The following is a 21,351-nucleotide window of genomic DNA, read 5'->3' on the forward strand; positions in this document are numbered from 1 at the left end:
GAACCCTACCTTCCCCTGGGCTGCGGCAGAGATGCTCTTCATCTGGATTAATCAGTTTCATACACTTTGCAGTCAGCTATGCTGGTATTCAGAGTAAAATGCTACCATGACAACTGCCACAACAGATGGTATTTGATCAGTCTCTAAGCTACAGAGGAGATATACAGCAGTGCTTCTGAGGTTTGCATATTTTAAGTTATCATGAGACCCAGTCCGGCCTTAACCATGACTGAAATGTAAAGTTTTCCATTTGCCTCCAAGCCCCCTCCCTTCTCTTTCCAGTTGTTTGCCATTTGTTTTGATTTTCCTTGCTCTCTGCCTGGCCTGAATGTAGATGTATTTCTGCATGTGGGAGAGCTAGGCTACCACGTACTTGGTCCATGGAAGTTGCCCTGCAGGTCTAATGTTTAGAGACTGTTGAGAAGCTATTCAACTATGGGATGGAGATCCTGGCAGAGAATGGGGGGAAAGGCTTAAAATTGCCAGCCTTTCTCTCTTGGATGTTCATGGACCACAGAGGGTGGAGGCCACGTATGGCCCCAAAGCAAGGGAAACCCTGGGAAGTGCATCCTGGTCTCACTGTGTCCCCTTACTCTGCCCTCACTTTCATCCAGCTCCTTTCTCCTCCCAAGGTCTCTGGTGTTGTGGTCCCATTTCTCAGCTTCCCGTCTCCACCCCGGCTAGCGTTGCAAACTCCAGGAGCTTGATCCCAGAGCTCTTTGACCCATTTCCATGTCTACAGCCGCAGCAGCCTTCTCACCCAGTGCCCCTCCCCACCCCCTCAGCAACACTGGAATGTCAGACTTTGCACAGATATTTTTTTCAGCTAATTTTGGAAAGCAGTTTATATTGGCCGCTATGTGTTAATGAACAACTTCGGTTCTATTTACATACTTTGCTGGTGAAGAGTCTTTTCCTTCGCTCTGCCTCTCAACTTTAACAGGACCCGCATCCCACACTAGATGTCTGGATCCCATATGAGCCACGAGGCTCTTTAAAGATGGGCAGGCACCTCACTGTGCTGTGATGGGAACCCCAGGGGCTGCCCCTGGCCAGTCCCCTCCGGGGATGCTGTGGTGGGAGTTTGCAGCCTCAGTCATATAGGAGGCTGGATTATTTACCTGAACAGTGTTTATAAGAAAACCGTAAGGTGATTTTGAATCACTAGAGAGCCTGGATCAAAGAAACAGTCTCCCCTTCTGATCTCATTCCAAGTGAAGCGGGAGGTTGGAATCCACATCTGACCTTGCTCCCCAGCCCCGTGCCCTTCCTGGGGTACAGATGAAAAGAGTGTGGGTCTCCACCGCCTTGTCAGGCATGAGTTTTAACCTTAATGGAACATCATTAAAGAATGGATTTGAAACTTGAGGAATGTGTTTTGAACTCCTCCTGTGAGCAGAGAATTCATGGTAGAGGGGGAAAAAAAATTCAGGGCGCTTGACAGGCTTATGAATCGTCTTTTAAATGATGAACCAAGTTCTTATTTTTAGGTTTTACGTTTTCTGGGAGTGCAGCTCAGCCATCTGGATAGTGTTCCAGTTTCATCTCCTCTTTAGGAGAAAGCATTCCTGGTGCCCTGGGGCCTCCTCTCTTCACCTAATGGAGGGAGATCCTAATGTTTCCCTTGTTTATTAGATGCTCTGATTCTCCTGGAAACGGAGGGGAGTCGGGGTGTGTGTGGACCCTAAAGAGGAGGATTGTGTAAGTGTGGACTCCTGGACTGGGAGGAGAGCTCTGGACCAACTCTCACAAAAGGATGGAGCATAGTACCTGGCACAGAGCAGGCATCACATAATTACCTTGATTGAATGAGTGATTAAAAGAATCATCTCAGATTTCTCATCCTTGGCACTGCTGACATGTGGGGTTGGATAATTCCTTATTGGGAGGGATCTGTGTTAGTAGCAAATGAACACTAGATGTCAGTTCCCTTCAGGGTTGTGACAACCCCGAATGTGACCAGATGTGGCCAGATGCCCCCCGGAGGGGGGGTGCACAAAACCCTCCTTTCTTCGTCTCCTTCACTCAGTGAAGAACTACTGATCAAAATTATGAAATTCACTGACAGAGTGATAGGGCTGTAAGAAAAAAAAAAAGAATCAATGAGAGATGAAGTATTCTAGGTAACCCATGTATATTATTCCTCCCCTTAACAGAATTTAGGACTTCCCTGGTAGCTCAGAGGATAAAGCGTCTGCCTGCAATGTGGGAGACCCAGGTTCGATCCCTGGGTTGGGAAGATCCCCTGGAGAAGGAAATGGCAACCCACTCCAGTATTCTTGCCTGGAGAATCCCATGGACAGAGGAGCCTGGGTCGCAAAGAGTTGGACATGACTGAGCGACTTCACACAGTAACAGAATTTAACATTTAAAAAGAAAACCCGTGGATCAGTTGAAATGTACCAAGGCTAGCCTTGCAAGAAGAAATTACCATGGACTTTAAATGATGGCACATACATCAAATGCTCCATAAATGTGCTCCTTGGAAGGGCAGTTCTGTAGAATTGCCACGTTGTAAGAGAGCAGAGCTTTTCCTGACTATGTTGGTAGGCGTCCTTTTTTCTGTGTTCAGTGTCACATTTCCACAGTATTGATGAAAAACACTTAAACCTACCCATCTCAGCCCATCCACGTGACACCTCCCAGGGTAAATAACAAGCATACTATTTTTGATTTTTCATTATCAGGTTCCGGGGCTGCAGCTTTTTTCTGCTTCTCATTTTCCACAGGGACATAATTGCCAAAGCCTCCCTTTGGAGCTGTGCACCACGAGATAGTAAAAAGAAGTAGGTTTGGGTCCTGTATAGCACAGGGAACTGTATTCAGTGTCCTCTGATAAACTATAAGGAAAAGGATATGGAAAAGAATGTATATATAACTGAATCACTTTACAGATTAACACAACTTTGTAAATCGACTATACCTCAATAAAATTAATTTAAAAATTAAAAAATAAACACATACCCCCCCCAAAAAAAAAGTGGATAGGATTATAGGAAGAGACAAGTGGTAGCAGGAGAATTTTGTAATTTTACCGTGATTTCAGGTGAGTGGTTTTGGCCTGTTCCCACTGTGTACAATAGCATGAATTCTCAAAAGCACGGTTTTGTAATAGAGTGCAGTCACATTTAGAGAGAGGATTTTTATTTCACTTCTACACGGAAGCTGGCTGCTCTGAAACACCTTGCACAGAATCCTCCCAGCCATTCTCTTCCTTCTCTGTTCACCCCTTTCCTCCCCCGGCTTCCCTCCAAGGTGGTAGCACCTGGTCGTCACTGTCGGTCACCCTGCACTGGAGAGAAGAAAGGAGTGCTTAAAGCCATCTCATTTTTCCTCCCGCTTTGTAAAATACGACTTTCTGCCATGGTGGCAGGCAAAACCCATAGCATCAGCATTTATTTTATTTGTGGGAAATTGCATTCTATCCCTTTTCCTAGAGATGAAAGAGTGCCTCCCAGATGAAGACCCTGGAAGCTGGGAAAGAGATGGGAACCTGAGCTAAAAAAAAAAAAAAAAAAAATGCGAGGATGGAGCAGATTCTTTTTCAGTGGATGCAGTTTTATTCAGGTGTCCCCAAGCTTAACTTAACATGTTTAGAAGCTGCGAAGACTGAGAGCGGAGAATGCCAGACATCAGGGGAGGGTGGACATGAACTTGAAGAAGACTGCCTTGGAGCCAGACTGTACTCAAATGAGAGCTCGTAAAATGGAGACACTTTACTCTGTGGCTATGACGGAGCCATCAGGATGTTGCTTGGGGGAGGAGAGGAGGATGGTCACAAGCACAGTGTGATAGACAGTCATTTATGGGTTCAGAACAAACCCCTGGGGTCAAATACTGGTTTGAACTCATAAGCATGTGGCTGGAGCCTGGGAAGTCGGGCGAGGGCTGGGGGGTTGTAGAGGTAAGGACGAAGTGAAATGCAAACTCTGTGAAGTCCAAAGTTCCCTCTGTCAAGTCCAAAGCAATTTCTTTTATTTATGGTTACCATTGACATGAATCAAGCCTGAACATTTTCCTGTAGACCTAAAAGTAATTAACCCTGACAACTGAAGTCAAATTAGACCTTTGGGAATGACCTAATTGCTCTTTCCTGCCGTGGGGGGGTGGGGGCGGTGGAGGGGGAACGGGAGCTTGCCCTTGGCTGTAGCATCCACCCTGGAAAGCCTGGAAGGCCTCTCAGGCTCTGGCGGGGTCGGGTCCCTTCTTGCTACAGAGGACACAAACGACAGAGGTTGGGTGAGTTGGCAGCTCTCCTCGGTCCTCTGCGATGCCTGCCATCCTGAGAATTTCGTGAGTCAACACTACCCAGATTCCTGCTGAAATTCCCATTCACTCTTTTTATATTTGACTGCTTGCCTCCTCGGGGGCTGGAAACCTCTCCCAGCTGCTGCTGGGGGGGCGGGGGGGCGGGGTGCGTCTCCTAACCTCATCTCCACCTCCATGTTTCTGGCAGCTGCTCAAGTGTTCAGGATAGCACTGGTGACTGTGATCAACACGAGAACTCCCATTTCACCCTGGTTATTTTTGGCAGCCGTGAGCAATCCAAGGCCTCGACTCTTGGCACTGTGTGTGGTTAGGATATTAGGTAACGTTTTCCTGTGCAAGGACAGACAAAGGAGAGTCCTGACCTGCATCCATCCATCCGTCCGTTCGGCATTTTCATGTCATTTTTTTCCTCTTCGAGAAACTTAGCAAATGCACAATGGACCCTCTCTCTGGCATAGCCTCTTGTTCCTAATAAGAGATGGCTCTGGAGAAGGCTAAACATTGATTGAGTGTATATTGTGTTTTTTTCCTCCTAGATTGAAAACATAGATGCCTGCTTGAATTTCCTGGCAGCTAAGGGAATAAACATCCAAGGACTCTCTGCAGAAGGTGAGTGAGCGCTTGTCATGAAGTTGCGCTTTCACTGTTTGAAATGCCCAGCTGTTGCTTATTGATGACATTTGTAGAGTTAAGCCAGTGGGTCCTGGTAGACCCTTCCAATCTTGTTTCTTTCTGGTTTTGAGACTGCTCAATGCTTGTCTACACTTGCGGATGCCAGTTTTTTTGACAACCTGAAGAATCACTCCGAGAGTGCCGATCCAACCATGCCAGCCTCGTCTGCCTGGCGCAGAGGGAGCAGTGAAGACGGAGCTGGTTCTCTCTGAGAAGGGTTTCATCACACAATGCCGATTTGATTCACATGGCCAGCGAGTCAGTTAATTATCAAGCCAGGCCTTATCTGTGGGAGAGAGAACACTTAACCACAGAACATATTTAAATCGTACAAGTTCCCAGGGAAAAATGCCTAATCCTTATCTCTTACTTTTGTTAGAAGAAGCAGCACTTTTCCTAGCTCCAAAAAAAAAAAAAAGCACGTGATTTATTAATGAGACTCTCCATTCTGACATCCTGATTAGTTTTTAATTAACTCCAATTTGGTGGCTAATTAACACATTAATGTTTGCTGGTGGTTTGCTGTTCAATTAAGTGTTGGTCTGGAGATGGCTGCTCTGAATTCTTAGCCTCCTCAGGCAACGTCTCACTGTGGAAACTCGCCGTCTCTCTCTCTCTCCTGTTTGTAAATATAAGCAGCTGCCAGTTCCAAGGCTGCCACAGGCCCCGGCATCCTCCCAAACTCATTAGGCTGCACCTGCCTCCAGTTTTCCCAGAACAGGTAGAGCCGTGTGGGCTTCAGATGACACCACCCTAGCATGCTTGTGTTTCGCAAAGTTGCCTGTTAGCGTGGACTCTGGGGGTTAGGGTGGGGAGGCGGGGAGCGCTGAGGAACGACGCAGCCCGTGGAGCAGGTAAGTTTGCAAACATGAACCTTTTGGGCCCTGTTCCTTACCTTTGCCCTGCTGCGTGGCGAAAGCTCGGTTGTCCTGGCTGGGTTTCTGGACTGTAGTCTCTCTCTTGGTTTTGGAGGTGGGCGGCCGCTATTGGTGTCTTGTGTCTCTGATCGCGATTCCCCAAGTGGGACCTCTAATAGGCTGGGGCTGTCCCGGGTCAGGCACGGTCACACTGCTTCCAGAAGTCTCTGAGCGAGCTCCTGGTGATCAGCCTTCATCTCAGCTCAGAGAGAAGGGTCCACAGAGGATTGTTTGGTCTGGGCTATGGGCCCTTGGTGGGCCCTTCTCCACCGGGGATGAGACCTAGGCTGAATGGCATGTGGCATGCAGCTTGCTGGGGCGTGGGGGGTTGTTGGTGGTATTTCCATGGAGACGTAGGCAGATGCAAATTTCAGTTCCAAGGAGCACATGACTTCTTCCTGGAAGAGAGTGCTGGTGTAGGTGGTGGGCACGCTTTCGTTCTAGTTCCTGGGTATGATTAGATCCCGGGCGTGTGCCCTTACAGCAGAGCATCAGCAGGGGCTTCTACAAGTTATGTGCAGCAGAAGGAGCTCCAGAGGATGTAGACTGTAGGCCAGCTTCATCTCATGTGGTCTGAAGGGGACCTTAGCCACCGTGCCATCCATCTACCCATTGTCCTGCCTTCTGCCTGCCCTGTCTCTCCCCCGCCCCCACCTGCCCCATCTTCTCTATACCTTAAGGCATAGAGAGTCTACTCAACAAATGTTTGTTGAATGAATAAGTACCAACTGCACCCAGGTGGCTTAGTGGAATCCACCTGCCTATGCAGGAGATGCAAGAGACCTGGGTCCGATCCCTGAGTCAGGAAGATCCCCTGGAGGGGAAATGACAATCCACTCCAGTATTCTTGCTTGGAAGATTCCACAGACAGAGGAGCCTGGTGAGCTACAGTCCGTGGGATCGCAAAAGAGTCAGATACGACTGAGCACACACGCACGTGCTTTGAAAGCTTTTATCCACATCAGCCCCAGCGCTCACAACAGGTGTTGGAATTTACAATAGACCGAGTTTACAGACGAGGAAATTTTTCCTTAATGAAGTTGTGAAGCCTCTAGTGAGTGAGTGGCAGGGCAAGGTGTTGAACCCAAGTGATTTCAGAGCTCACATTCATGGTGTCTTTGGGGACAGCAACAGCAGGTGGATAAAATGCAAGCATGCCATGTACAGATGAAGCCAAAACAGGTGTAGAGCCTTTGTTCTAGTGGACACTGTCTCAGAAGATGCTGGGCAGCTCCCAAAGGGCACATCCTGCAGAGGGACCAGCCCCGGCCCCCAGCCAGTGGTGGGGTGTGGCCCCTGTGAGTCTCTGAGCAGAGAAGAACTAGAACCAGTGGGTTGAGAATCAGTCACTGGGGTAAAACCATGAAGTGAGCTTTTCAGGAACTGCCCCCAGCTGTGCTATGCTAACCCCCATCTTTCCTGCTGGGTCGAGGCTCATTTAATATCTGGGCCAGAACCTATTTCTCTTCAGTCTTGCACAGTTATTGGGAGATGCAAGAGACATGGGTTCCATCCCTGGGTCGGGAAGATCCCCTGGAGGAGGAAATGGCAACCCCCTCCATTATTCCTGCATGGGAAACTCCATGGACACAGGAGCCTGGTGAGCTCCAGTTCATGGAGTCGTGAAAGATTCAGACACAGCTGAGCAGGCACGTGTGCATGCACGTGCTTTTAAGGCTTTATGTCTTAAATTTAAGGATAGATTTATGTCAGTATTTAAGACTCAGTCTTGTTCATTTTTAAGCTTCAATCTCAAACTCAAAGCCTTTTCCTGGTGTCCCCCCCAGAGCAGCTGGCTGTGGAAGACTGAAGTGGGGTGGGGCATGATGCCTTCCTTCCCCTTCCCTTGTCTCCATGCCCGAGTAGCCAGGATCGGGGCCAGAGCAGAGAGGCAGAGTTCTGCCAGGGATGAAGTTGCTGTCCTTCTCTCGGATGACTGTCATTGCCACTGTCCCTGGGTGGGGGTCTCTGTGTGCCCTGCTGACTGGGCACTCACTCCCACGCTGCTTCCAGGGTCTGGTGGTCTTGGTGGTCTGGTGGGAGATTTGACCAGTTTTTCCGCGGGTAGCATTCACCTCCCATCCCCCTGATTAGGACTCCTTCTCTCTGTCCCTACACTGAGGTGGTCCCAGTAAGGCCGTAGACCTCAGCCTCATGATCCCTGCGTTACCCACCATAGAGCGGCAGGAATGTGTGGGCTCTGTCCTCCGCCTGTAGTGGTGGAACAGACCTGCTGGCACCTGGATGTCCCCAGCATACGGTCTCTGTCGAGCTGTTTCTAGCTTAGGAGGCCCACAGGCAGCTCTGCCAAGTCTCTTCTAAGCACGGGTCCCCACAGGGCCCTGGGGTACCAGCCCCACCACTTGGAGTAATTCTCTTGGGGCCTCCACTCCCTTGACTTGAAGAAGCACATGGACCCCACCTCCTTGCTCCTTGGGTAAGGGGAGGGGATATCCTGTCTCTCAGATCATCAGTCATGACCACCTTTGCTCACCCCAGTGCCATTCTCTCATCTGGATCTTCTCCTGACTTGGGGTTGGGTGGATCGAAGTGGGTGATGCTGGTCTTTGATGGTAAGACTGATTCTGGACTAGTACAGGCTTGTGGGGGTGGGGGGAGTGGGTGACTGGCCCCAAGTTTTGTCAGTTCCTTGAACTTACAAATCAAGAGTACTGAGAGCATTTTATCCTCAAATGAGTCTTAGTCACAATTTCAGGGTTACAGGAAATATCTTCGTTGGACATACTGTTCAGTTATAGGAAAGGAAATCATATATTGAGAACCCACCGTGGGCCATCACTGGGCTGAGAGCTGTACACAATTTTTACCTTATTTGATTCCCCAGGAACCTTCTGAGGTCAGTATTTATATTACCCCATCTTACAGATGAGGAAACTGAGGCCCAAAGTGATTGTTACATGTAACAAAAGGGCGGCCCACAGATAAGCATTGATCAAGCTACTCACAGCTGTAGATTTAAAGACCTTGTGTTTTCTACTGCTTACCACTACGCACACTTCCAACCACTTGCATAACTACTAGAAAATCATTATGGTGTTTAAAGAATAATGTCATATTAATGCTTTCTGTTTTGCTTTTGAAGATGATTGAGCACCCCAAGGTTCCTCCTCTGATGGAAAAAAAAAAAAATCAGTGGTTGGATAGCCCCACAGGCACATCGCCACCCTTTCCCAGTGACTTAAGCAGGTTTGGAACCCAGGAGGGTGTATGCACCTGTCCTTGAAGCATTTCAGCAGCTCAGGCCCTGCCCTGACCTGCCTGTGAGAGAGCCACAGGGAACCTTTGTTCCAGAGCAAGACTGCCAATGCCTGTGAGCCGAGGCTGCAGGCCAAGGTGAACCCTGCGGAGACGCTGCACGTTTGTGGCTTCTCCCACCTCCTCGATGTTCCCAGAGGTTGGACCCATCCACTTGCTCCTGGAGACTGGCCAGAGGCCTGTGAGCTTGTGTCTCACCCTGCCCTGGGTGATTGTCTAGATCCCTTCAGCCCCTTTCCTACCACACTTCTGTCGCCACCATCTGTAAACCTGTCCCTGGGAGGGAGGCCTCTATTCCTGGGGGTGTTTTTTTTTTTTCCCCCTGTTGCAATGAGAACTCTTTGGATTTATTCTCTTAACAACTTTCATATATAACATACAGCAGTGTTAATTATCTTATCATGTTATACATTACATGCCTAGTTCTTATTTATCTTAAAACTGGAAGTTGGTACTTTATTGACTGCCTTCATCCAATTCCCCCACCCCCACCTTTGGTAACCACAAATCTAATCTCTTTTTTTTTAAGAAAAACAATTGTTCACTGATTAAAAACAAAGTTTATCTTCAGAGTTCATAAAGAGATCCTAAAAACTCAATAGAAAAGTAGTTATATCAATACAACAAGTTATTCTCTGAAGAGGAAATGCAAATGGCCATTAAACATAGGAAGAAGTGCTTCACCTCACTAACATTCTGAAAACTACTAAAGTAACCTGGTACACCTATTGTCATGTATTGGATGATTAAAAATTGAAAGATCTGATAATAGCAAGTGATTGAGAGGTAGGTACTCTTTCCTTGTGGGAAAGAAAGGTACCACCTTGTGGGAAGGAAAGGTACCACTTTCCTTGTGGGAATACAATTTAGACTACTGGCAATCAGATTCCATTAAAAATCTGAAGTATTTGTTACTCATGTATTCCACGTTTCCATATCTCTCTTTGAGATTATACCTGGGAGTTTTGAGAACACCTGGCATTTGCGCTGCCTGGCCCTAAGCCCATTCTCCCATGATGGGGAAGCAGAGGTCTGGAGGGGAAGGCTTTTCTCATTCAGCACACATTTGCCGGGCACTTCCTGTATACCAGGTGCAGTGCTAGGCACCAGGGTACACGGAGAGTCATGTCAGTCGTACAAAACTAGCTTCAATTCCAATTAATACGAGAGTTGTGCTGGTGGGATGTACAGGATCCAGTCAGTGGTACCCAAAGAAAGGTAACAGTCAGCTCTACCTGGGCCATCAGGGGACTTCACAAAGACAGTGATGCTTCCCTTGTGTTTTACAAGATGACTAGGCTTTCACCAATTGGAAAGGGAAGGTGGAGGGAATTTTAGATAGAAGTTAGGGCATAGTAATGTGATGGGCACAGAAGACTTGCTTTTATGAGTCTTGCAGGTTGCAGGCAGGGTGATGCTTCTAGGCACCTCTGACAAGGAGTATAGGCTTTTGGCATGAAATCGATCCCTGGGTCAAGAAGATCCCCTGAAGGGAAGGGAAGATCCCCCCTGAAAGGAATCTTCTCCAGGCAGTGCAAATCCCAGGTTGCTGACTTGATTAGTTCAAACCTGGGTTTGTGGCCCTGATGCTGAGCTCTCCTCCTCTGATCCCGAGCCTGGAAACAGGAGGTTTTTCTGGACCGGTCAGGTAAAAGCAGCAGGCAGATTGTCTTCATTGTCCTGCTACAGCGTCTCTGGAGTCCTGCGGTGGGCGGGACCGTTTCTGTCCTTTGCCAGCAGGGGGCGCGGTGGGCTCTGCTCCCACCTTCTCATCCACTTCCCCTGTGGGCACTGATGGGCTTGAGAAACAGAAGAGCTGCTGCAGTGGGATTACGTAGATGGCACAGCTAGGATCCACAGCCCCAAATGAGCTCATTTGTAAGTGTACCTTACACCGTGGCTTAAGGGGATTGAATAGGAATCCTGAGTCTGCAGTCTAGGCAGCCTTACCTCTGGCTCCCAAACCCTTCCCTACGAAGCAGCTTTCTTTGTATTAGATTATTCCAATGCTTGTGCCTTAGTAAATCAGACTTGAGGTTTCTTTTAAATAATGTTGAAAGAAAATAACTCTATTATTCTCCCATCTTGCCCAAAATGTCCTACAGCATCTATGCAGATTAGGAGCAGTGAGTGGGAGTAGAGATCAGTCAGAACCCAAGGAGATTGAGTCAAGGCAATACTAAATTCTGGTGGGAATTAGACTATGGTCTTTATAGTTTATTCTTCAGTTTATGTGCAGGTGGCTATAGGAGAGAAAACAGAACAGGGTTTTCGTGCTGGTTTCGACGCCCTGCTAGCTCATGTCTCCTTAGACAAGCCATCTCTCTCTCTCTCTCTGTAGGCAAGAATACTGGAGTGGGTTGCCCTTCCCTTCTCCAGGGCATCTTCTTTACCAAGGAATCGAACCCAGGTCTCCCACATTGCAGGCGGATTCTTTACCATCTAAGCCACCAGGGAAGCCCATCTCTCTCTAGTTCTACTTTTTTTTTTTTCCTTTCTGATCAAGAGTGTGAGGATAGTTGATCAGAAATAAAATGATGCTCTTTTTCCAAAGCCTCAGGAAATGTCATAGGGGCAACATTTTTGTGGGCTGGTGGATTTTGTTTTTAGAGAGCCTGTGTAGCCAGCTTACCAGGCCTTGTGGCACACAGACAAATGCCAATTTAGCTATTTTGGATACTGTCTGTTAAAGACCACCCATGGCATGAACTGTGTGTCTCTTAACTCCAAACAGACCATTCACTATGGTTGAGTCCTGTGTTCTGAAATGGATAAAATGTGGTCTATCCATATAACAGGATAATGCCTCCCAATATAAAGAAACGAACTAATGATAATGTTCTCACCCAGATGAACCTTAAAAACATGCTCCATGGAAGAATGAAAGTGTAGTTGCTCAGTCGTGTCCAACTCTTTTCGACCCTATGGACTGTAGCCCACCAGTCTCCTCTGTCCATGGAATTCTCCAGGCAGGAATACTGGAGTGCGTTGCCATTCCCTTCTCCAGGGGATCTTCCTGACCCAGGGATTGAACCCAGGTCTCCTGCATTCTTCCATGGAAGAAGTCAGATGCAAAAGACTACAGGTCACATGATTCCACTTACAGGAAATTGGCCCAGAATAGGCCAATCAATGAAAACAAGATTAGAATTTGCCTGAGGGGATGGGTTTGGGACTTGATTACAGATGAGCGCTTTTCAGGGTGATGGAAATAGTCTAAAACTAGAATTTACTAAATTTACTAAAGATCATTATACACTTGATTTTGTGGTTGTAAATTATACTTCAGTAGAGCTGATTTCTTTTTTAAAAAGAGATGCCTACTGAGTTTTCTCTAAAATGAGATGATCATGGTTGGTTTTCTTCCCTGAGGCCTGTGACTGTCTGGAGGGGATGTGCAGGAAGGAGGGACAGCTCCTTAGGCTTCTTGTAGGTGAAGAACCTGTGCTGAGTTCTCCAAAGGCGACAGGTACAACTTTATTTTCTGAACCAAACAAGGAAGTACAGAGACAGGCTGCATGGCTTTTCTTTTCTCATCTAATCCTGTTAATCTCCATAGCATCCCTATAGGGAAGGGTGGCACACATACGCCCATTTTAAAGAAGAAAACTGAGGCTCAGAGAGGTTAACTCTTGGAAAAACTTTGAAGTCTTCAAAGGATGGACTTGAGAAATGCAAACCCCGTTCTTTGCGGCTCTAACAATCAGTGATCCATATAGTAAACGTGCTTCTTACTAAGAAACAGTGTATTCATGGGAGCACTGGGCCCTTTCACAAATAAAAAGAGGTTTTCAGGAAGAATAGAACAGTTCTGAGCAATAAATGACTGAACGTCACAGGGAGAGATGATGACAAAGCGGCTCCGCTCCTCTGCCCTGGGCTGGGCAGGTAGATTGTGAGGGAGCCAATGTGGACATACCTACTGTTTGCAGGAGCAACCCCTGATCCTCTGGCTTTTTTCTGGAATTCTTAGTTTCTCCTGTTTTTCTTGCATGGTTTTTTAAAAAATGTATTATGGGATGTTTGACACATTCCATAATAAAAGAACACTTCTATTATAGAAGGAGAATAAAGAATATTTTTTGTGTCCATGAGCTAACTTAATAAGGAAAACACTATCTGGCGTGCTTTTAAATTCATGACATGTGATGGGGATGTAAGTAAGCCAAGTTATACCATGTTGGGTGACTGATTGAGATCATGTATGTGAAAAGCTTCACTTGGTATATGCTAATTAGTAATAGCTCTATAAAAGACACTGAAATCTTACATAGATTTCATCTAGCATGATTATAGCTCTATTTTCATCATCCAGGGAATTCTATTTTGAGAGGAAGTTGTTTTCCCGAGTTCCTTAACAGGTCTTGCCCTGCCTGCCAGCCCTTGATTCTGGCTTTGCCCCCTGTCATTGTTCAGCTGAGTTAACCAGGGGGGACGTCACTTTACTCTCCACCTTCCCACGAGGAAAATGCCCATTTTCAAGAAGAACACGGAGACTCAGAGGTTGCATCTTAGAAAAATTCAGTCTATAGATTGAATCGTCCCATCCAGGACTCACATCCTATGACGTTGGTGTCCTTGTCAAAATATTTAGAAGCAGCAGCAGAACAGACCATGGATGTGTCCTGCTTTGGTTTCCTTAGGACGGAGAAGGAAGCAGGGGTGAAGGGTTAAAGCTGAGCTTACCCAAAGAAACAGGGGAGGGGGGAATTTTCCCATGTTTGGGGAACTCTCTGTGCTCTCTGCATTGCACACAGTGGTTTATAAGCATCTTGACTTGTCCAGGTGAGCCCTGGCTTACACCTGTTGTCCTAATGAAGTTAAGAATGTCTCCCTCTCCCTCTCAAAAATGCCATATGGTAAGATGTCACATAGTCAAAAACCATAATTTTTCTAAAAACAAAAGGGACGTGTTATATTGTTATATGCTGATTATAAGTCAGCCATTTTATTATTTTTAAAAATTTTAATTGGAGGATAACTGCTTTGCAATGCTGTGTTAGTTTCTGGTGTACAACAAAATCAATCAGCTAAAAGTATACATATATCCCCTCCCTCCCACCGCACCCCTACCCCACCCCTCTGGGTCATCACGGAGCTCAGAGCGGAGCTCCCAGCGTTATACAGAAGCTTCCGCTAGCTCTCTGTTTTACACATGGTAGTGTGTGTACATGTCAGTGCTACTTTCTCAGTTCATCCCACCCTCTCCTTCCCCCACTGGGTCCACAAGTCTGTTCTCTGCAAAAACCATCATTTTTAAGGCGTGTTGCTGGAGCTGTTTGGGAAGCACCTCCAGGATCCTGGGGCTGTGGTTGTCATACAGGACCCAGGACCGGTGAGAGACATGACTGTTTACAGATGTGCCTTCACCTCTCTGCTCAGATTTGATTTGCAAAACCACCTTGGCGGCAGGGCAAGCTGGCAGTCTTGTCAGGTGGGGCCCAGAGAGACTCAGTGACTTGCGCAAGCCAGCAAGTGGTAGAAGACAGACTGGAATTCAAGCCCGGCTTTTCCAAAAGCCAAGCTGCTGATGGTTTTCTCCCACAATCAGCACAGGCTAGCTCCCAAAGCAGAGTGAAAGTTGGATTCTAGTAGTCTGTATTGTCAGTTTCTTCAAGAGCCTGGAAAGAGGAGCTCTCCAACAGGAAGTAATTCAGCCTGACCTAGTCAGCAGTCACACCCCGGGGCACTGGCAGGCTAACAGGGGGTAGGGCTTGCTCCTCAGAGAACCCCATTCATGGCTCTGCCCTTCAGCTGGTCATTGGAGGAAACAGTTCCTTTATTAGCGTCCTCTTGCCAAGCTTGGGGTAACCTGAAGATGTGTGTTACCCGCACCGGGGGTGGGGGCTTCCCTTCCTCCAGCCCGCTCTCTTTAACTCCCTTCCCACTTCAGAAACCTTCAGCCTAAGGGTGGAAGTAGAGAAAAGCAGACACATTACTTTGCCGACAAAGGTCTGTATGGTTTTTCCAGTAGTCATGCATGTGTGGATGTGAGAGTTGGACCATAAAGAAAGCTGAGTGCTGAAGAATTGAAGCTTTTGAACTGTGGTGTTGGAGAAGACTCTTGAGATTCCCTTGGCCAGCAAGGAGATCCAACCAGTCCATCCTAAAGGAAATCAGTCCTGAGTATTCACTGGAAGGACTGATGCTGAAGCTGAGGTGGCCAATACTTTGGCCACCTGATGCGAAGAACTGACTCACTGGAAAAGACCCTGATGCTGGCAAAGACTGAAGGCAGGAGGAGAAGGGGACAACAGAAGATGAGATGGTTGGATGGCATCACCGACTCAGTGGACATGAGTTTAAGCAGGCTCTGGGAGTTGGTGATGGACAGGGAAGCCTGGCTTGCTGCAGTCCATGGGGTTGCAAAAAGTCAGACATGACTGAACAGAACTGAAGGGTGGAAGTGAAGCAGAGGGAGCCCCCAGGTTCCCCCTTCTCTGTCCCACATGCTGGGTCCCATAGTGTTTTACCCTCAGGGTCAGTTTAGACCCTGGCCGTCAGCATCTGGTGTTAAAAGAACTGTAGGAAAGGAAGGATTGCCCAAGGAGATACACCACTGCATCCATAGCTCCTGCCTGGGAATAAATATTTTATTCCTTCTCTGAAGCTCTTTATGCATGCCTTGAGGCAAATAGATTTTAAAATCTGAAAAATTCCATCTGGAATGAAAAATTTTCTTAGCCCTACTCTGCACACATTTTTTTTTTTTTAATATAGGGGGGAAAAATGTTTTTAATGTAAGTTCTTTGTGGAAGCAAGCCCCATAGCTTATCCCCACACCCACCCCAACTCAAGTTATTTATTTGATGGACAGGAGACAGCCATGTATCTGAGGGCAGAATGATAGGGCAAAGCTAGGTGAGGATTTTGGAGTGGGCTGGCAGCTACTTGGCGCGCTCTGGGTGGCTTGAAGCATGGAACAGGGATTTGGGGGTGCTGTGTAGACACCAGTGAGTCTCCCCGGGTGCCTCCATCCCTAGATCCCTTCCTCTGCGTCCTGGACAAGCACAGTCTTGCTCGGGACTCTGTCTTTTTCGGTTGTGTCCTTACTGAGAACTTCCTCCTGGTGCTCGCCAGACATCCCAGTTGCAACTTGCCTCGAGTACCCACTCTAATCCCAGTGGGGAGAAACTGGCTAATTTCTCTGTGGTTTAGGCCGGATTTTAATTGAGTGTGATACCAGTTAAGTGTTCAGGAAATCTGTCCTAGAGGAATTAAAACTCACGCGGGGGCTGAAACCGCCTCCTAAAAGGGTGCGAGACAGGGCTCCCCAGAAGGGCTTCCTCCTCTAACCAGAATCTCCCCGTTGTCTTGCAGAGATCAGGAATGGAAACCTCAAGGCCATCCTAGGCCTCTTCTTCAGCCTCTCCCGGTACAAGCAGCAGCAGCAGCAGCCGCCGCCCCAGAAACCACACCTCCCCTCGCCACTGCCGCCTGCCGGGTCCCAGGCGGCAGGGGCCCCCTCCCAGTGCCAGGCTGGCCCTCCTCAGCAACAGGTGCCAGCCACCCCCCAAGCCCCGTGCCAGCCTCACCAGCCGGCACCACATCAGCCGTCAAAAGCACAAGCCGAGATGCAGTCCAGGTGGGTGCTCCTCGTCAACTGATAATTCGGCTTTTCTCAAGGTCTTCCGTCACACTGACCCCGTTCTAGCCTGCACCCCACGTGGTTCGCGTTTGTGCTTCTGCAGGGCTGAGAACTGCCAGTGGTTCTTGGGGAATCAGCATGACCTTGAAATGGATGTGCCTGGCAGAGATGAGGGCTGTTAGAGATCAGAGTCGCCAGCCGCTCCCTCCTTAAACTCTGGCCTGTTAACACACACGTGCTCATAGGCAATAAACAGCCCCTAAAATAGACTTCAAACTTCTTCTGCATGTCAGCCTACAGGCTGGGTGTTCAGTGTTATACGTACAAAGCAGTTTCGCTTAGTGGAGGCACAAGCTCTCCAGCAGATACCTCTGCTTTGCCAGAAGAGAAATCCTGAGAACCCAGAAGAAAGATAGCATGTGGTTTTTCACAGGACGAGAGGCGGCCCCCTTCTCCGAGTAGGCCAGCATCTCCTAATGGGGAGGTGTTCCCAGTCAATGTGCCTGGGTTTTGTTGACCTTGGAGACTGAGGAGCAGTGTCAGCTATGACCCTCTGCTGTTTGGATCAGGACTGAGTTTTTGTTGGTGTTTCCAGAGAAACTTGCAAGCAATGGTATACCAGCAAAATGCCAGAACAGTTACCGTCTACTGTGTTCACGTGCTAATAGCTGCATTCCTAAACAACACCGCAAAAAAACACCTCATAAAACACTTAATGAGGGGAAAAAAATAGAGGAGGGGATTAGGAACTAGAAAGTTTTTGACTCATAGTAAAGTTTTGGAGAAAACATTTTTTTTTAAGACATAAAACTTTAGCTATCAAACCTAAATGCCACCACTCAAGTTGATTGCTTGATTTCATTGAATATGTGCGACAGAGTGATGGCTTTTTCTTTCCAGTCCCCCAAAGCACCAGCACTAATAATCATAGGTTTTCTCATACACCGTCATACCCTTGGGAGCCATTTGTAGTTGGGCGAAGTACAAAGTGGTTGAAGCAAAGCAGCTGCCCTCGAGATGGTTAATGGTCACAGCTGCTTTTCCCCAGGAGAAATGCTGTTTCCCAGTTGTGATCGTGTTAAAACTAGCAGTGACAGATGTGATGTAAATCAGAACCCCTAATTAATTATCTAATTATATCCAATTTTCATTGTGAAAATCTATGGGCTAGTAGGGATGCCTGGACTAGCAATGAGGACTGGACAGCCAGGCAGCAAGCCTCTGCACCTCTGCCCTGAAGGGCCCCCTGGGTGGAAGTCATTCTGTGATTCTTAGTGGGGTCAGGATGATAACATGATCTGGGCATCATTTCCCACACTGCATGCTGCAGAGTGCTTATTCCCTGGATAGCAACTTGCAGGGGAAGGGTTCTATGGGGGAAAATTTGGTGCCTGCTCCCTACATCCTACTGAAGGAGGCAGGCAAAAGTGGGAAGAGAAATATCAGAAGTGATAGTACAATAAGATAATGGGATTCAGGAGGATTGGGTTCATAATTTAAGTTGGGTTAATAGGTTTCTCTGAGGGCTTGACACTGAAGTAGAAATAGGAATGACAGGGGGCTAGCCATGCAGGTGTGAAATAGATCAGGGAGCGGGAGCAGCTGGTCCAAAGGCCCTGTGGTAGGAGTAAGCTTGGCAGGTTGGAGGAGCCGAGAAAAGGCCAGTGTGGCTGGAGCTCCGTGGGCAAAGGGGAGTGTGAAGTGAAAAGCAGCCTTATAAGCAAAGAGAGCTGCCACCATTGACATGAAAGGCAGTGTGACCGGTCACCCCTGGAGCTGTGTAGTCCCATAGCCCTGAAGCAAGGTCACAGTGACAGCTTTAAGGCTGAGGAGTTGGTATTTCATTCTAAAGGTAACAAGCCATTGGACAGTCTGGAGCAGGAAGGAGAGTTAATTTACAGTTGTTATTTTAAAATCACTTTTGTTTCTCTCTAGAGAATAAGACTGTGGAAGGGTCAAGAATAGAAGGAAAGACCCCAGCTAAGAGGCTTTGTCATCCTCTAGGTCAGGGGTCTGCAACCTTCTTGGTACCGGGGACCAGTTTCGTGGAAGACAATTTTTCCATGGACCAGGGCAGGGTGGTGGTGGTTTCAGGATGACTCAAGCACACTACATTTGTTGCGCACTTTATTTCTATTACTATTATATCAGCTCCACCTCGGATCATCAGGCATTAGATCTCAGAGGCTGGGGAATCCCTGCTCTAGGTGACAGTGGCTTCGATCAAGGTGTAGAGCAAGTGTGGACATGGACCAGTTCAGGGTATTTTAGAGGATGGGCCAACAGAACTACAGGTAGGTTGACCGTCTGGAGTGAGGGAGGGAGGGAGGAATCACAGATAAGTCCTTGATTTCTGACTTGAGTGGTTAGGCACGTGGTGGCATTTATTGAGATAAGGAACCTGGGGGGAGTAGGGGGAAGGATATGTGTACCCTGGGAATCTTCAGAAGAAGGTGTAGAAAGCCTTCTCAAACTGAGCCACGAAACTCTTCTTATAAGAGTGTCTCATTGCGAAGGGTTCCAAGGAACATGTGTTGAAAACCGCTGGGCTTGTGTCGTTGAGCTTTGATAGCCTGAGGCATCCATCGCCACAGTAAGCTTTTGTCTTCTCAAAAGAACCAGATGTCCCAGTCAGGAAACCCATCTCCCAATAAGAAAAAGCATCCTACTGTTAATAAATGCTTTACCTAGGGGGACTTCCCTGGCAGTGCAGTAGTTGAGGCTTCGCACTTCCACTGCAGGGCACACGGGTTCCACTCCTAGTTAGGGAAAAAGCATCCCGCAAGCCGTGTGGTGTGGTCAAAAAACCACAAGAGTGAAAAGTAGATGCTTTACCTAAAGACCAGCCACACTCACTTAAGCCAGGTTTTTTTTTTTTTCTTTTTATTTCTTTTTATTTTTTTTTATTTTTTTACTTTTTACTGTCCACAAAGCCAGGTTTTTAATGTCCATTTTTTCCCGAGTGGTTCCTGCCCTCATGCCCCCCGACCCTACAATGTGGTGATGATACAGGTCGAGTTCTGAACTATTCTATGTCCTCCTTCACCCTTTGTTTGGCCCCCTTCACCCTTTATTTGGCCCGTATTGGGTTACTTTAGCAGATGATTGGTTTTATCCATGACATACTGATGCTTTCTAGTTTTCCTTTTGGAGGATAATCTTGTTCTCAAAGTCTAGAGATGTGGTACTCCATACTCATGCACTGACTGTAACTTTAAAAACAGTAAAGTCACTTCTCTGGCTTAGTTCCATTGTATTTCTATCCCCAAATTCTGATAGCCCAGATCCCAAGGGTAATGGTTCAGACCCTTGATCATTAATGTCAAATGTTGATATAACCCCCAAATACCAGGTTTATGTTGATCCTTCCTCAGAGCTCCACTGGGCACAAACATGCCTAAACACCGTGCCTCTCAAGATAGCAAATGCTAAAACTTGACAACTTTTCCATAATGTTTGTTAATTAAAAAAAAAAAAAAAAGAGTTGTGGAAGCTGAGCAAGGAAAATTGAGATACTGGCATGAAGGAGAACGCAATTCCTCCATGGTGACTAAATGGAGACTCACTTTTACTTCTTCTCATCAGCTTTTCTCATTAATTTACATGATGGCTGAGAAGTCGATCCACTTTTCACCTCCTGAAGTTCCTCTCTATCTGTGTCTCCTTTACATCGTATCAATATTTAGCTTTTTAGGAAAAAAAATAACAAAGAATTGCTTTTTAAAAAATTCATTCTCTTCTGTCTTCCTTCACATCCTAGGTTTTGTGACACCAACATTGTATTTCTCACCTCAGATCCTTTTATGAACATGTTATCAGTGGTATGAATGCAAGAAAGATAAATATTTCTCTCTTTCATAAGGCAGTAAATAAGTTGAACCATTCATTAAGTCCATCCATGATTCTTCATATTCATAAGTTTATGGTTCAAAGCCCAGAACATAGCAAGTTCAGAAGATTTGAAAGGGTCATTGCTGATACCATGGAGAGCAAACATTCCCAAGACCAGCAAAACTTGAAAACATCTCCACCCTTATTTGGGCTTCCCGGGTGGCTCAGCTGGTAAAGAATCTGCCTGCCAATGCAGGAGACACAAGAGATGTGGGTTGGATCCCTGGGTCAGGAAGCTTCCCTGGAGAAAGGAAATGGCAACCCACTCCACTCTTCTTGCCTGGAAAATTCCATGGACAGAGGGGATTGGTGGGCTGCAATCCACATGGTCGCAGAGAGTCAGACATGACTGAGCACGCATGCCACCCTTATTTAGGGTCAATTTAATGGGATATTCAAGACGTTCCTCCAAAGAGCATTCCAGTAGAATAAGCATGTGGAATAGATAAAGATCTGAGTACTTGAGAAAGGTACAAAATTTACTTGTCAGAGACCCCTGGCTTTAGGGTCTCATTGTGGAGGAAGACCGTGTAGCGACTGATGGCAGAAAAGAGATTTGGAGTTATGAAAAAGAAGATCACAAATGTTCTTAGATAATCTTGCACAGCAGTTTCCTTATGTTGGAATTTTATCAAATTAGACCTAAGAAAAAGGCTGCATGTTGTAGAAAAATCGGGCAGAGGGAAACCCGGGGGCTTTTGCTGTGTCTCGGGACTCCTGTTGGTAATTTGTCTAACG

The 21,351-nt window shown here is 47.0% G+C and overlaps 1 protein-coding gene across 12 annotated transcripts in view; it reads left to right on the forward strand.

Annotated features, from left to right (window-relative positions):
• The window catches only part of NAV2 (neuron navigator 2), a 421,317-nt gene that overhangs the window by 163,747 nt on the left and 236,219 nt on the right, over positions 1–21,351 (forward strand). For all 12 annotated transcript variants that reach the window (XM_043874925.1, XM_043874936.1, XM_043874913.1 and 9 more), the window contains exons 4-5: positions 4,806–4,878; positions 16,455–16,719. In XM_043874925.1, coding sequence (XP_043730860.1) covers positions 4,806–4,878; positions 16,455–16,719 — 338 coding nt within the window. The remainder of the gene's footprint in view (positions 1–4,805; positions 4,879–16,454; positions 16,720–21,351) is intronic.

The sequence above is a fragment of the Cervus elaphus genome, chromosome 2, assembly GCF_910594005.1.
Source record: "Cervus elaphus chromosome 2, mCerEla1.1, whole genome shotgun sequence".
Taxonomy (NCBI): domain Eukaryota; kingdom Metazoa; phylum Chordata; class Mammalia; order Artiodactyla; family Cervidae; genus Cervus; species Cervus elaphus.